The sequence below is a fragment of the Rhagoletis zephyria genome, unplaced genomic scaffold, assembly GCF_001687245.7.
Source record: "Rhagoletis zephyria isolate East Lansing unplaced genomic scaffold, Rhagoletis_zephyria_1.1 Rzeph_scaffold_00257, whole genome shotgun sequence".
Lineage (NCBI taxonomy): Eukaryota > Metazoa > Arthropoda > Insecta > Diptera > Tephritidae > Rhagoletis > Rhagoletis zephyria.
Genome location: NW_016157341.1, coordinates 335,276 through 350,661, shown reverse-complemented (window position 1 = coordinate 350,661; position 15,386 = coordinate 335,276). Strand labels below are relative to the sequence as shown.

The window sequence follows — 15,386 nt, the reverse complement described above, 5'->3', positions numbered from 1 at the left end:
CTCCGGACTAAATCCTGTAACTTCTGACTAGGAACAGTTGCTCAGTTACTCTCTCAAATGTGTTCCCACTTACAGGTTTTATGTCAATAGGAACGACTTCCTGTAAGTTCTGACTAAATCCTGTAAACCGGACTGCTATTGGAACAGACTAAATACTTGGCATTTTTTAAATGCATCCAATTTTTTGTCATTTGAATTCGAGTGGTTGAAAGAAATTTTTTTTTGGAAATTCATAAACGCTACTTCAAAATATTGTTATTTGTGATAAAAAAAGGGACACGTATTTTTTTATTTTGAAACATATATGGAGGTCGCGCTAGTCGGTTTTTTATAAAAGCGCTGATGTTCTAAATTTTTTTATTTCCGTGATATGCTAAAATGCTGTTGTTTTTACATGTAATTACTCTGGTATTATTGGGGAACATTACCTAACAGAATAAGCAAACCTAAACAGAATAAGCAAACAACTAAGAGCTAAAATAGGAATATTGAATAAAATTAAATACACCGCAAAACGTTTCACGATACTCTTGGTTCATAATAATCTACAGAAATACTGGAAAGTATGTATTTCTTGTGATTTTTCTTCAGAGCTGCCTTTATAAATAGCAAAATAATCTTTATTTTCTCTTGCAGATTTCAGTGGAACTTAACATCAAAACTGAATATTTGCCACAAATAAACCTACTCATGTATAGAGGATAATAAAGGGCATTCAAATAAGAGTTTCTTATACGGCAAAATGGTATCGACACGACAAATGGCCACAAGTAGTGGCAACGGCACACTCAGTCACAATTCTGGCGTCCCTGCAGCCGCTCCAGATTCCGCCCGACTCACAGCAATGATTACACAAACTCAACGTGGCGTGGTGGGAGCACCAACATTGTCCACTATTATCACGTCCACAGGTGTGGCATCGATGACAACACGCCATTGCGGTCATCACCAGAATACACATCAACAACAACAAAACCAACTTCAAATGAGTGACACCGTCGCCACTGCCACAAATGAAAACACAGATCCAGTGCAGTTGTTTGATTTGCCGATTGAAGTTTTAGCAAAAATATTTACCTATGTGGGCTATCGAAAAGTTGGTCAATTAAGAGTCGTAAGTTATAAAATAATTATAAATATTATAGCTTCCAAATAACATTTAGATTTGAGAATGACCTCAGTTGAAATCAACTTAACCTCAACTTGAGAAACAAAGCATTCTAAAAAAAGGTATTTGTCAATTTGTCTTCCAGTTTTTTTCATATCAGAAGTAATCTTTTAAAATTGGAGATTCTGCAGAGGATAATATTTGTTATTGCACCTGATAATAATGGTTTAATAAAAGCTTAAAAATTTTTGCTAGGCATTGGTTGGGCTATAAAAATCGACAAAAAGTACTTTTCTATAACTCGAACTTTCGTAGACTGTCGAAATGTAAGGTCAATGTTTCCCTTACAACCGGCAACATTTCAACGTCAACGCCCTCTAACTCGTTTCTGTAACAATTGTCTACCAAGGGGAATTCATATATGAAGTGTTCTCTACTGCTAATGAGTAGAAGAGCATGACGTACATATATTCTCTACCAGTACAGAAATAATCGGTAGAGAATAGTTACAGAAACGAGCTACTGAACATGCTGATGATTCATGTTAGAACGGGGTTCCTACAACAAAGCCACAAGTAGTACTGATCTACTATAGAAGATTCTGTAGTTTTTTTTATTTTATTTAAAGCGGAGTTATCTTATTTTTATACCCCATCGCACGACAAATAATACTTCTATTATTCACACAATTTAATTTAAAATTAAATTAATTCCTTCATTTAATTAATATAATTTAAAAGATAATTATTTATATGCTTTTAATTATGTATCTACTTTCAGGTGTCGCATAAAATGAATGATGTTTGTATGGATATTTTGAACTCAACCTTTTCACGTCTGATTACGCAAACATACAATCGTTTTCATGCCATTAAAGCGAACATGCCGCGTCGTGAATCTGCACGTCGCAACCACCCACTAGCTTGCGAATGCGATATCATTGAAACTTGTTATATGCGGCTATCGCTGCTGCAAATGACTTTTGGTAAACATATCGAACGTGGCCATTGTTGTTTCTTTCCGGGAGCCGTAAGTCGATTGCTTTGCATACAATATTTTTTATTGGATCAAATGCGTTTCCTAATTTTTTATACATTAAAATATATTATATTTTTTTAGATTCTAGATGAAGTATATAACATTTTAACTTATATAAGAAATACACCGCGTCTAGAGCGGCCATATCGGGTTACCGATGAACTTTTTGATCTCTCTACAATGGCCATGGAATATTTCAGGGATCGCATTGAACAAACTTTGCCCGATATTGCTTACTTTAATAAGGACTTTTTCAAATTGCCCACCACCACAAAAAGGCGTAAGTGTCTAAAAATATGTACTTGTATGTGTACATATGCATACCTAGTTAAGTAGGAAATATAAAATAGACTACTTTAATACAGTAATATGTATTTACAATGTGTCGCGGTTTTTTTTTAGCTGCTTTGGTTGCATCCGTCGATCATGTTGATAGCTCTTCATCGTCTCCACCTCAAAGCAATATGGTATTGCGTAAGGGTATACGTGAAATTAAGCAGGGCATGAAAATTTACAATAATCAGTTATCCGTATTACGTAATGAGTTGCGTAATTGCAAGCGAAAATCATCGGAGCAGGGCAAACAAATAGCCGAGCAGCAGAAATTGATGGCTGAGCAGCAAAAGCAAACCTTGGAGTATGCAAATCGTTTGGATGAGAACGATAAGAAAAACGAAGAGATGGCACGAAAATTTTCCACTTTATTGCAGGTGAGGAAATGAACTTAAACGGAAATTTTTGTAAATAAATTTTGACGGCACCATTTATTTTCAAAAATGATATTTTAGTAATCTGCTTACAAAAAAACATTAAAATGATATGCAATACTCACTACAAATGTACATACATAGCGCCCGTTAAATTAAAGCAGCCTAAGTCGGTATAGGTCATTTTCCCTTAAAATAAACATTTCATTCGGTTCTCAAATAATATTTTAACGTTTAACTACCCATATATGTAGTTCAAGATACCCTTTTAATAGAAGCTGAATAAAAATATAAACATTTTCAAGGGAAAATGATTATTTTTTAATTCAAACCTTCTAAAGGCTCTTAAGCTTTTTTAAATGGACCCACAGGTATGTATGCTCAACTGTACTCAGTTTGGGTATTTTGCTTTCATTTTTTAATTGTTTATTTTTATTTTTTATTTATTAATTTTCCTTTAAACATCGAATCATGCAAGTACGTGCATGCATCGCGAAACAAGTTAAAGTTCGTTTAACTATTATGTTTCTCTTTTCCAATTCCAGGAACTCAATAAATGTAAAACTGAATTGCAATATTGGCGCTCCAAGAGCCCAGCCCTTCCGATTTGCACATCATGCGGCCAGAAGCTGGCACCTATACTCCCGCCACCTGAAGATTTCCAAGCACTTGTCAATCAAGGTGTCAAACCAGAGGATATAATACTCAACTTGAGCGACGACACAGATATTGAAAATGATGCCAGTATGAATGAGCACAACGCAACATCGACGGCATCAGTTACACAATCGTCTCAAGCTTCAGTTTTCGCATTCCCAGATAAGGAAACAACCGCCAAGTTGTTGGCTGTCAACAGCTCGGTGGCAAAAAATCAACTAAAGCGCCAGCATTACGGCGCCAGCTCATCGGGGTGCAGCAATTCATGTATTGAGGGCAGCAGCAGTGCATTTAATATTTACGCCGGCAGCAGCAACGGTAATTGTTGCAACGGTAGCGACAATCTGGTGAGCATGATTTCAAATGCCACTGCACAAAGCAACAGTCTCCCGGAATTCGGCAACGCTGCTGACGCCGATGGCAGAAAAAACGATGCAGTTACCCAGTTGTTGCCAAGCGAAATGACAAATCGCTTGAATTATGTGCGTGGCGGAAATATAATACGCACTACTGCAAGCGCTGCGAGCAGTAGCAGCGTGAACAACAGTTATTATAACCAGCAACAAAAGCAACAACAAAGTAATCCAGCCACATTAGTAGCTAAAGCCTTTGGAGACGTTGTAAGCGATGCGCTGGTAGAAAGCGCAACACCAGTGAATTTTAATGGCAATGAAAACGCAATTAGCCCGAAATTGGCGCATGTTGGTGGTCGTTCGCACAGGAGCGTAATTGTCAGTCCGGCCATGCTCTCAGCCACCAAGATCGGCAGCAATGTTCCAGAACAAGGACAGAGCGTAGCTTGTAATGACAATGTTGATGCAGTAATCGTGCCATCGGCAGCTGTCGCAGCAAAATGCTCTGCAGATGTAGGGTTCGGCTGCGACCCATCTACAAATAGTGGCATTCGTGAAGGCTGTGGTGTTAGTGGAGGCGCCAACAAGCAGCAGTGTGGCGTTGAGGAGGCAACCGTGGAACATGTTGCCAGTTTGCAGGGCATCACGTCACACGAGACAAAAAAAGCACGTAGAGTACAAAAAGCCACGAGATGTTTAAATGGTAGTGGCAAACGCAAATAATAATGATAAAATATTTTAAATGTAATACATACATACTTTTACTGTAGTGTTTTTCCTTTGAATACATAAAATAAGGAATGTATAAGTAGAATGAGAAACAAGTGACGAAAATGTAAAAAAAAATCAGTGAACGAGTATGCTAAAAAATGTCACTAAGTACATGCATACATACTAATATAAAGAAAAGCAGTAAAAGCAATCGTGGTTTTCTATTAAAAAAATGTAAAAAGAAATGTAACATTAATTAAATACAGTTATATACACGTATTCAGTTGGAGATCATAAGTTCTGACGTCGAAGACGTCGTGATAATTTTTAATCCTAACTTTCCGTTGTAATTTTTTACTGAACACATTTTTAAAAACATTCTTTAAATATTTCACATACCAACCATGCTGCACACTCACAGATAGTACACATTAAATAATAACAAAAAGAAGAAAAAGAAAAAAGGCGTAAAAAAGGCAAACGGCAAGGCAGTGAACGTAGATTCTTGAAAATATGTTTTAAATCAAAGTATACGTACATACAATATGTAAATATCCAAAAATACAAAATAAAATATTTGAATTGGTTAAAATCAATAGCCGGAAATATCAGCAAACAACCAACTACCATTATTAATTGTGTGTTGTTCGCTACTTTTTTATTAATAATATTTGCGGCGAAAACGTCAATGTACTCATATTTTGATTATATTTTGCATAAGGCAAAGGCAAAAACAAAAATATAAAAAGAAAACAGAAACTACTGTAGTTTGAAACTAAATGGAAGATCATTTGGCGTTTTAACAGTATTGAAATAAAAATGATTTAAAGCCAATCTTAAAATGTTTTTTTTTATGCGATAGTATTCATTCGCCGATTGTTGAAAAACAGAGAGAGAGAGAGAAAGAAGGGTGTACTTTAGTAAAATATAAAACCAGGGCCGTAGCCAGTATTTTTTTTTGGGAGGCAAGGGCTTCTGGCAAAAGTTTTTTTTTAGTTTCACTTTTATTTCAACATATTTTGATCGAAAGAAAAAAACCTAATAAAAAATTAAATATTTCACACAAATAACAAAATATATAATCGATAACCGCATGAGGCTATTGCCTGAAAATTTGAAATGCGCTTAGTGGCATTGTGCTACTATGACAGCACGGCCGAGTAATCATAGTCAACTTATGTACAGTAGTCGGACAAAGTATAGTCGCACCAAATTTTCACAAGTTTTTGCTGTTATTTAATTTTGGTTAGTTTTTTATAGTTCATTCTTTAAAAACATCCGTATAAATACAAGTTTAGAGGCAATGTCACACGATTGGGTATTTACCAAAATTTGGTGCAAATCGTATCCCAATTGTGTACAAATCGTATCCCAATAGAAATATACTCGCTTACCACATTTCAGTCGGATATCAAGAACGCTGAGGAACTCGATGGCGTTCAACCAGGCAGACGGACGGACACGGCACCGGACGTGGACGGGACAGAACTTTGTCTGCCTCGGGAGACCCGCACTATAATAGCCCAACTTCGCTCTGGCTATTGCAGCAGGCTCAACAGCTACCTGAGCAGAATCAACGAGGATGTGCCCAACCAATGCCCGGCATGTGGAGAGTCGCCACATGACTCCCGGCACCTCTTCACATGCCCTGAGAATCCCACTCAGCTAACGCCCCTGTCCCTATGGACAGCCCCTCTGGAAGTAGCATACTTCCTGGGCCTCCTCCTAGCTGAAATAGACGACAACGTTGATGGACGAACCGCCCCGAACGCTTAGTAGCCGCTACAACAACAACAACAATGGACACGGCTAAACCGACTCAGCTCATTGTTTTGATCATTTTGGTATACTTTTTTTCATAGCTCTGTGTATCGTTTTACGTTACAGGCATAGATAGAACTTTTAACGATGACCAATACCATGCTAACTTTAAAAACAAGGAAAATATTCCAGGAAAGTATTCCAACCCAGACAAACTACAATAGCAACCATTTTTTATGGGTTACAAGCCATAAGGGAACATAATCACATGAGATAGCTAGCCAACTAGCCGGGGAAGCGGCGGCTACAACTTTAACAGGCGCCGAGTCCTATCTGGCAATATGTAGGTTGGGCGGCGCAACAAAATTACGCCAGACAAAGTGCTTATTTGGGGAGACATAGCTTAAAACGAATCCAACTTATAATAGTTCTTCAAAGTAAAAATCGTCACAGGTAATCTTAAAGGACACTGCAGACTGAAGGTTTACTTGCACAAACTGGATATTTGGACAAAAGGTATCTGGCGTTTCTGTGGCTCGACGATAGATACACCTTTAAACCATCTACATGGTCGAATGCGATGCCATTTCCAGGAGGGCGCGAGCGAAACCTAGACGTTATTTATGTGGCGATCACATTGAAGCTCTTCTGATCTTTTTGAGAGCTTTAAGTTTAATAGATGTGAGCAGAGTGCACAACAGACTCCATGATTTAGTCAGTACTACTTTTAGACCAAATCTGACTATTTCTGATTAAATCCTATGGTATTGGAACATACTTAATATATGAAATAAACAGCTATGTTGGTATGCAAATATGTATGCACAACCGCGTCAAATTCTACGTAAGCCCATTTAACCGAACGTTGACATGTAAACTAAAAACAAAACAAATTCGATAATAAATCAAACTAAAATAAATGCTGGCCATTAATTTGGTTTTTCTTCCTTCTGGCATACCACATGTACGAATGCATGTTTGTATATCAGGCATTCAGCTACATCACGATACCTAAATGTGTTGCAAAAGTGATAGTTCCTCGAAAGGCTGAACCATTTTTTGCTTGTATTTTTGTTTGCTTTTCAAAACTAAAAATATCCCTTTAAAGTTCGCTGCTAACTGCAACAGAATATAAGATAAAAAATTTAAACACAAAGCATATCAAAGCGAGACCAGACAAGTTGTGTGCACACATACATACATACACTGCCTACAAAAAGTATTGGCACAGCTGCTTTTTTACAACCGTAGAACTTCTAAGTAGCTACGAATTACAAAAAAAAAATGTTCGAAACAAAAAAATTTCTCACGAATCAATGCGATTTTTGACTAACTCCGAGCTTGCATTTTTATACTAGAATTTAATGGGCTACAAAACTGCATACCCAGAAAATTCTAAAAAATCTGATTAAAAAGTTGAAAATTTATAGAATTTTCACGAGTTTTGCACAAAGTTTATAAATTATATTTTTGTGTTTTTTTGTTGTTGAATGTACCATATTTTTATAAAATTAATAGCGGAAAAATATTAGAATAGTAATTGGTGCATATACTGTGCAAAATTCGCTGTGCCAATACGTTTTGCCGGCAGTGTACATACTACATATATTGTATTTAAAAATAATTTTAAATTAACGCACATATTGGCTTTTCTTTCGTTTGCGCGGCGGGTAATTAGCTCGCAGAGTTGCCACTATTTTCACTAGTTTTCAAGGCGTATTCGACGTAGTAGCCTTTAAAAGTGTCTTCTGTAGGAAAAAATTGATAAATATTTAATAATTGTGAGGGATTAATAAGAGACAAAGATTCAAAAGAAAAAATGGAAAAAAAGGCGAAATTTTAAAGAGAGACAGGTGGGCGCGTTTGGTGAAGAAGAATGATGCTAACATCTCCGTGATACTGTGGAAAATACTGAAGGCCCTCATGAGCCAACTAATGATTGGGCATTATAAGTGTGGCTTCAATATTGCCCAGATTTTGATAGTACATCAAATCTTATCAATTACATAGCCATAAATTGGAGATTATTAAAGCAGAATCAGCTAAACTGACAACTTGTGGTAAGGCTATTATTGAGGTAATTTTCATGATTTCAATTAGTATACATAGAGATTGTTTTTTTTTCACCCGTTTCAGACAAACAAAACAAGAAGTAATTGTAGATTGTTGCGAGGAATTTAAGATGCCCTACAAAAGTAGGCAAACTATTCATTGAGCAAATTAATTAGTAGAATTTCATAAGTAACATGTGCCAAGGGATTTCTGCTTCAATACAAAAAAATTAAATACTTTAGTACTAAATCAATTAATAAAAAAATTATAAAAAAATAAAAATATAAATAAAGCACGCACACACAATAACGAAGTTTTCTCGTATTTTATGGCACCAAAGTTTTCATTGTAGGGTATTTGAAACCCCAAGTATTTAGCTCACTTAGTTTCTGCTTCTTGTTTACTTTATATTGCTCAATTTCGAATCGATTGCGGTTGCTGTAGACAATAACTAAGGAACGTTAAGCATTTTAGTATTTTATATAAATTTTTTATGCAGCTATGCAAAGTTACAGTGAAAAAGTAAAAATTGTTAAAAATGCAGGTTTTCCAAGGTTTGTGGAGATACGAAATTTAGTGGCGAATTATGGTAAAAAAACTACATGATAATTGAAATAAACTTAAAAAAAAAATAATAATAAACAGCATAGCAGCTAAAGAAAAATGTTGGGAAAACCGGAAAAGGGCAATAACATATACAGTGAAACCCGCTTAAGTACCTAACCCGCTTAAGTAACCAACATTTTTGGACACGGTGAATTTTTTAATATAATCAGAATAAAATCCCTCTCTTAAGTACCTCCCCGCTTATTTACCCAACCCGCCTAAGTACCTCAATTTTTCGTGCCCCATTTACAATTTTACTTATAATTTTCCCCTTTTAAGTGCTCTTTTAAAATTCCTCAAAATATTTACGTATTTTCAAATTCGGTAAAAGAATTCTAAAAAATCAACGGTAACTTTTAGCCACTTGAAACTTGCACATTATTGCACTAAAATTGAATGGACTATAAAACAGTATACTCAAAAAACACTTCTGAGAAAAAAGTTTGAAATTGTGATGAATTTTTTTAAGTGTTCTACAAAATCTTAAGCTTAGGTTTATATGGTATTTGTTAGGGAATGAACTGCACTGATTGAAAAACCTTAAAAATTAATAAATAAACATAAGTGGCAAACAATATCATTTGAATTTGGTACAAAATGATATGTCCAACCTTGACTTTTTAAACATTTTAATTGTTGTAAAAATGACAGACCATTGCACTAAATATTTTTTTAATAAAGTTTTTCTTCAATTGTTTATGTGTTTAAATAATGCTACGATTTTGGTTTTAAACTACGTATACTTCATTAAATGTTGTTATTCAAGTATTTATGTAAGTTAACAAGAAGATGTAACTACATGAGTAATTATGTTCTCTTAAGTACCCGCATCGAGGTACTTAAGCGGGTTCCTTTAAGTACCCAACCCGCTTAAGTACCTCAAAAAGCTGACATTTTTCGTGAGGTACTAAAGCAGGTTTTACTGTAATAAAATTTAAAAAAAAAATATAAAATTTGCAATAATGGCAGGGACGCTTTTTTAAATTTCTCGGTAGCATCTAAATTCAGCATATAAGAGTTTTTTTTTTAACAGATCCACGGGAATAATCGAAATATTGAATTAGCAAAAGTTTGGTAGTATTTGGTGAGCTTTAATTTACTGACATTATGGTGGAACTGAAATCTGGTAGATAAGCACTAGAACGGGGTACCTGAGGTCAATGAAATAATCCATAAAAAATAAAATTGTTTCCTCAAGACAAACAATACTATACAATACTTTGAGATCCGACGGTGAATGCCGAAAATATGACGAAACATGTAAAAAGGCCTGACGTTAGGGCGGTACGAACTGAGATCTGGTGTGAGAGTATTAGAACATGGTACTTGAGGTCAATGAACTTTGTAATGAAAAGTGTTACGTGACAATAGACTCAATGGTTATTATTTTCAACGGACTCGACTTGGTCATATTTGTTTCTAATTTCAACGCTTAGTAAGGAAAACAAAAGTAACTAGACTCTTTATATGACCTCATACGGGGGTATTCCGACTAAGTCAGTTAGAAATCTTTGGAAACTTCCGACTTGGTATTTATCTGTGCGTATCGGTTCCGCCTCCGTGTGACTATTTTCGCGGGTCGTTGTTGACTGAAGAGTTGGAAGATGTTGTTTTGTAAGGAAGAGCTACCGTTGTAAGCTACTAGATTTCTGCAGCTTCAAGTAGAGGTTACTGCTATTAGCAAAGGAAGTCGTCTGAGCACTTTGTCGATGATATTAGATAAATTTTATTAACCAAACGCGTTGCTGATTTGCTTCCCTATCCAATTCGAAGGTCTGAAGATCTGAAAAATTTCGGGCTTTTTTTTTGTCGGCCAGAATTTCAAGCTCTTCGTATTTCAGCCTCTCTGCTTATGGCGGCAAATACGTCTCCGTAGGACGGTGCCTTGCACGCGTGATATCGAAATGAATAAATTCTTACTAAACATTTGTAATTTTTTCTAAAAATTTCAGCAAACTACTGGCCACCTCAGAACTATCACCAGGCGATGTTATTCTGGAGGAGCAGCCACTACTCGTGACGCCTCATTGGGACTGCGAACAGATGCGTTGCAGCCAATGCATGCAGGACTCCTTTGTGATGTGCAAGTAAAGTGACGCTCAGCCAGCATGTAATCACTCATCAACTCTTATCACTTTCAATGCACGTATTTTCCACACACACACACATACACACAAATACACTCATATACATTTCTACATATACAGGAAATGTGAGTTCTTTCCGCTCTGCATCGATTGCCCCACCCACAATGCCTATGACTGTGATTTCTTTTGCAATGCAACGGCCGTTGCTGGAATTTCCAAAAATCTACTAGTTGAGAACTACGCGATATTGGGAGTGCTTAAGTTGCTGCTGCTCATGGAGAATCCACAAACCAGCGAATATTGCGCTCCACTTGGCACAACGCCAGGCGCCGCTGTTGTGGATAGCGAAGCGTGGCAGGAACGTGAAGTTCAAATCATCACACCAATATTGAAATCGGGTCTAGTGAACGCTTTCAAGCGGGTCAAGGTCACCCACGATTTGCTACACACGCTTTGCTGGCGCATCGACGCCAACGCTTTTGACGTCACAGCAAACGATGGCAACACCCTGAAGGGGGTTTACGTGTGTGGCGCACAGCTGCCACATAATTGTGTGCCGAACACTGTGGTCACCTTCGACGAAGGTACGTTTCGCCTCAAGTTGTATGCATCGGTGCGCATTCGTGCTGGCGACGTCATCTACAACTGCTATACGAATCCATTAATGGGCACCAGCCAACGACAACACGAGCTACGTCTCACGAAGGGCATCGAATGCACGTGTGAGCGCTGCAGTGATCCGCTCGAGCTGGGTACGCACATGAGCTCGCTGAAGTGTCAGATATGTGCCGCCGGTTTTGTAGTATGCAGCGGCAGCAGCAGCAGCAAGCGCAGTGGGGAGTGGCAATGTAACAGTTGTGCAGCCACTATGGCGACGCATGAGGTGAAGCAACTACTGGTGGAAGTGGGCGAGTCGCTGTTGGAGACCAATAGTGAGCTGCTCGCGTACGAGTGTTTGTTGGAGAAGTACGGCGCGCGTTTTCATCAGAACCATTTTGTGTTGGTGGAAATCAAACAGAATATTGCGTCTATACTGCGCGCCATACTTATGAACCCTATGTGTGTGCCAGGTAAGGATTTGTTAGAGCGCAAATTGCAGCTGTGCGAGGAACTGATGCCGTTGGTGCGTGCAGTGCTGCCGGGTGTGTCGAAATTGTATGGCATTGCGTTGTATGAATATCTGTTATCCTTCATGGAACTGGCCGAGTTGGTTTATGAGGACAAAGAGGTGGGAAATGCAGCGCTGATTTTTCAGGTGAAAATACGTTTTGGGTAAAGCAAAGGAAATTTTACAAAAAAAAAAATTTGTATTTTTTTTATTTGCTTAGGAAAAATTAGAAAATGCGCGAGATATAGCTGCGAAAGCTAAAGAAATGTTGCGTTTCGAGCCGAGTAATTCGCCTGAAGGGCACTTAGTGAGTCGCATAGCCATGGAGCAGAGGCGGATCGAAGACAATTTGAGACAGCTGAATACCCAGCGAAATGGAGCATAAAATTTTATAACATTTGAAAATAGATTTTGAATATTGGTCATTAGGAATATGTTAAAAATAAAGTTGAGCACTAAGTGTTTGGTTCAACAAGCTAAAAATTCTGCAGTGTACTTGCTGTAAATTTTTAGATCAATGCAGTCAAGCTGCTAAAATAAGTTTAGTTTTCAAAAATTATGTAATTTCTCACTAGATTTATGCTATGTGGCAAAAAAAAATTTGGGGACTCACTAGAAATTCTTAAACAGAATATTTCAAGCCATCAGAACATCCTCATGCAATGAAAATATGTGTGATAAAAATAACCGTTATGTAACATTATAAAAACTTTACGATCTTAAGACACTTACGACATTTAGTGAAACCCTTAAACATTTCTTTAAAAGAATATAAAAATTGCAAAATATATTATTTTTTTCGATTTATTTGGACGATCAGATAGTACAACTAACCCTTTATTCATGTATCAGCAATAACTACAATGTTTTATAATTTTAACAAAAGATTTAAGGCGCAAACTTCGAAGTCGTCATTTTCGATTTTCACGCAGAACAAAATTTTAATTTACCAATTTTAAGATTTTTCGTTATAAATCGCCGCAAAGCTGTTATTTTTTTCGCAATTTCTACCAAAGAGAAACCTTAAGCCCAATAAATAAATCTGAAAGCAACTATTGAACAAATTTAGATGCAAGCAAAAAAATTATTTTTGATTGAAAATAATAAAAATCCTTAAAAGCGATAAAAAATGATAGAGAAATTAAAAATCAATATTTAATAATTCTTGTAAACGAAATTGAGACTTAAAAAATAATGAGGTTGTCCAAACCCCTAGAAACTATTCCAAATGTTAATCAAAGTTGTAAACGATCCGAGTGCCATATTCCATCTAAATGCATGCAGCCATTTCCGAGTGAGGGGAGAGAGAGTTCCCGCATAGTGTCGGTTTTTAATATCATCAAATTTCAAATCACCCTGTACCGATAAAAAAGATCTGATTTCAAAAATTAAAATCTTTTCGCACATCTGCAGGCTAAGGTCTTTATTTCGACCTCTCATTTTTGAAATTCGAAAGAAGAGTACAAATGTATGACTTTGACACGCATATTTTAATATTTCGTAAATCTTGGGTATAAGTTAACAAAATTAGACACCCGTATTGTAATATTTCATATAATTTGTATACAAGTTAATTATATTAAACTTTTCAAATAGGTGGCAACCCTCTTCAAAATATTTTCAAGCTAAAACCTTCTTAAATAACCTTCGTTTGACATCGTGATACATATTCTAATAAACTGATGAACTAAGTTGAATTTGATTTATTGCACATGTGGTAACCCTCCAAAATTAATTCAGAAATAAATCAATTTCAAACCCATTTCGAGTGATACCAATATTTTAATAATTCATTAAACTTATTAAACAATTTGAATCTAACTTTTTAAACGGGTGGCAACTCTCTTTAAGCACCTCAAAAATATTCGTATGTTAAAACTAAAGATTTCTTAACACTCTGAGTACATGTGTGAGGTTACATAAATTATTTTCTAGAGAGCAAAATCATTCATATTTTAAATTTGTTCTCTTTTTTATATTCAAAGCAATCGCATTTCTGGCTATGTAGTATGTTTCAGGACGAATGGATAAGGCTTGGGCCAAGAGCTTGTGTGAGCAAATCCAATTTTCGGCAAAATAACGTTACGCGGTTTTGTACTTTAAACGACGGTATGTTCTACATTAAAACTCAAAAAATGAAGTCTGAGAGTGAAGTTTGAAAAATTTAAACACAACAAAAATAAAAATTTTAGTGAAAAAAATATAATTTCAATTAAATCTGATGAAAACTCAAAAATAACATTTTTATAAAAAAAATTTTATAAAAATGTAGATGAAAACTTTTCCGATGAGCTTTGAAAAATATACTAGGGTAATTTACGTTCGCTTTTTCTACCAAATACTTTCAAGACCTTAAAAATGAAATAAGAAAAAAAATAAAAAATTTTAATTCAAAGAAATATTAAAAATCATAAAATAATTTATCAAACGGTAAGAAAAATTAAAAATCGTCAATATTACAAAAATTTCGATTCAAAATTGTCGTACAATTTTAATCGATTTTACATTATTTTCATTATTTTTTTTTTTTAATTAAACTAATTAAATGTTTTAGCTATACAGCATTTTTTGGGCAAAACTATCATTTAATAAAGTCAGAATTTTCTCGTATTTACATATCACACAAAATGTTCAAAGGTTACACAACTCAAAATTACACGTTCGTCAAAAAATACGAAAAACTATTTATTAGCCATGCTAATCAAACGGGCAAGGAAGACTTAACCCTAGGTTTTTTCAACAAATTATAACAAAAATTTGCTCCAGCTTTTGCTGAAAGGTAAGTAAAAGCTCTGTGTACATTTTTAATGCATACTTTCAAAAATGCCAAATTTTGAGTTCTGTTGGTTTTGAAGATCGTGTACGATATAAATATGTACATATCTCTAGTTTTAAGAAAATGCTGACTTCAAGTTTTTGGAAAATAAAATAAATACATACTATAACACACATTTTCATTATGCTTCCGAAACATTGGTATGTTTACAAAGTAAAGGTGGTTTTTCATTAAAAAAAAGATACTCGTAAAAACACTTATTATTTTTTTTAAGGAAGTTGTGAAATATGAGTATGCCACAGAATTTTGTAATTAATTTTTATTTTCAATTTCGAAAAAAAAAACAAAATAATCAAAACACTTCCTTGGCAAAAACTTAACAATTCTTACAGGGCGAGCTTAATTTTTCTGAAAGTAGGGTG

At 35.5% G+C, this 15,386-nt stretch overlaps 2 protein-coding genes across 3 annotated transcripts in view; both read left to right on the top strand.

The window, feature by feature from the left end:
- The window catches only part of dmpd (F-box protein dampened), an 8,252-nt gene extending 2,844 nt beyond the window's left edge, over window positions 1–5,408 (top strand). The window contains exons 2-7 of one of the 2 annotated variants that reach the window (XM_017609825.1): window positions 436–563; window positions 637–1,114; window positions 1,889–2,137; window positions 2,228–2,426; window positions 2,549–2,856; window positions 3,399–5,408. In XM_017609825.1, the coding sequence (XP_017465314.1) occupies window positions 743–1,114; window positions 1,889–2,137; window positions 2,228–2,426; window positions 2,549–2,856; window positions 3,399–4,586 (2,316 nt within the window). In that variant the 5' untranslated portion in view covers window positions 436–563; window positions 637–742 and the 3' untranslated portion in view covers window positions 4,587–5,408. The remainder of the gene's footprint in view (window positions 1–435; window positions 564–636; window positions 1,115–1,888; window positions 2,138–2,227; window positions 2,427–2,548; window positions 2,857–3,398) is intronic. The other variant, XM_017609824.1, reaches the window with a different exon arrangement.
- Window positions 5,409–8,826: 3,418 nt separating this feature from the next.
- SmydA-7 (SET and MYND domain containing, arthropod-specific, member 7) lies at window positions 8,827–12,929 on the top strand. Its single transcript, XM_017609827.1, has 4 exons — window positions 8,827–8,941; window positions 10,946–11,080; window positions 11,201–12,335; window positions 12,409–12,929. The coding sequence occupies exons 1-4, from the start codon at window positions 8,889–8,891 to the stop codon at window positions 12,571–12,573; spliced, it is 1,488 nt and encodes a 495-aa protein (XP_017465316.1). The 5' UTR covers window positions 8,827–8,888; the 3' UTR covers window positions 12,574–12,929.
- Window positions 12,930–15,386: the final 2,457 nt, after the last annotated feature.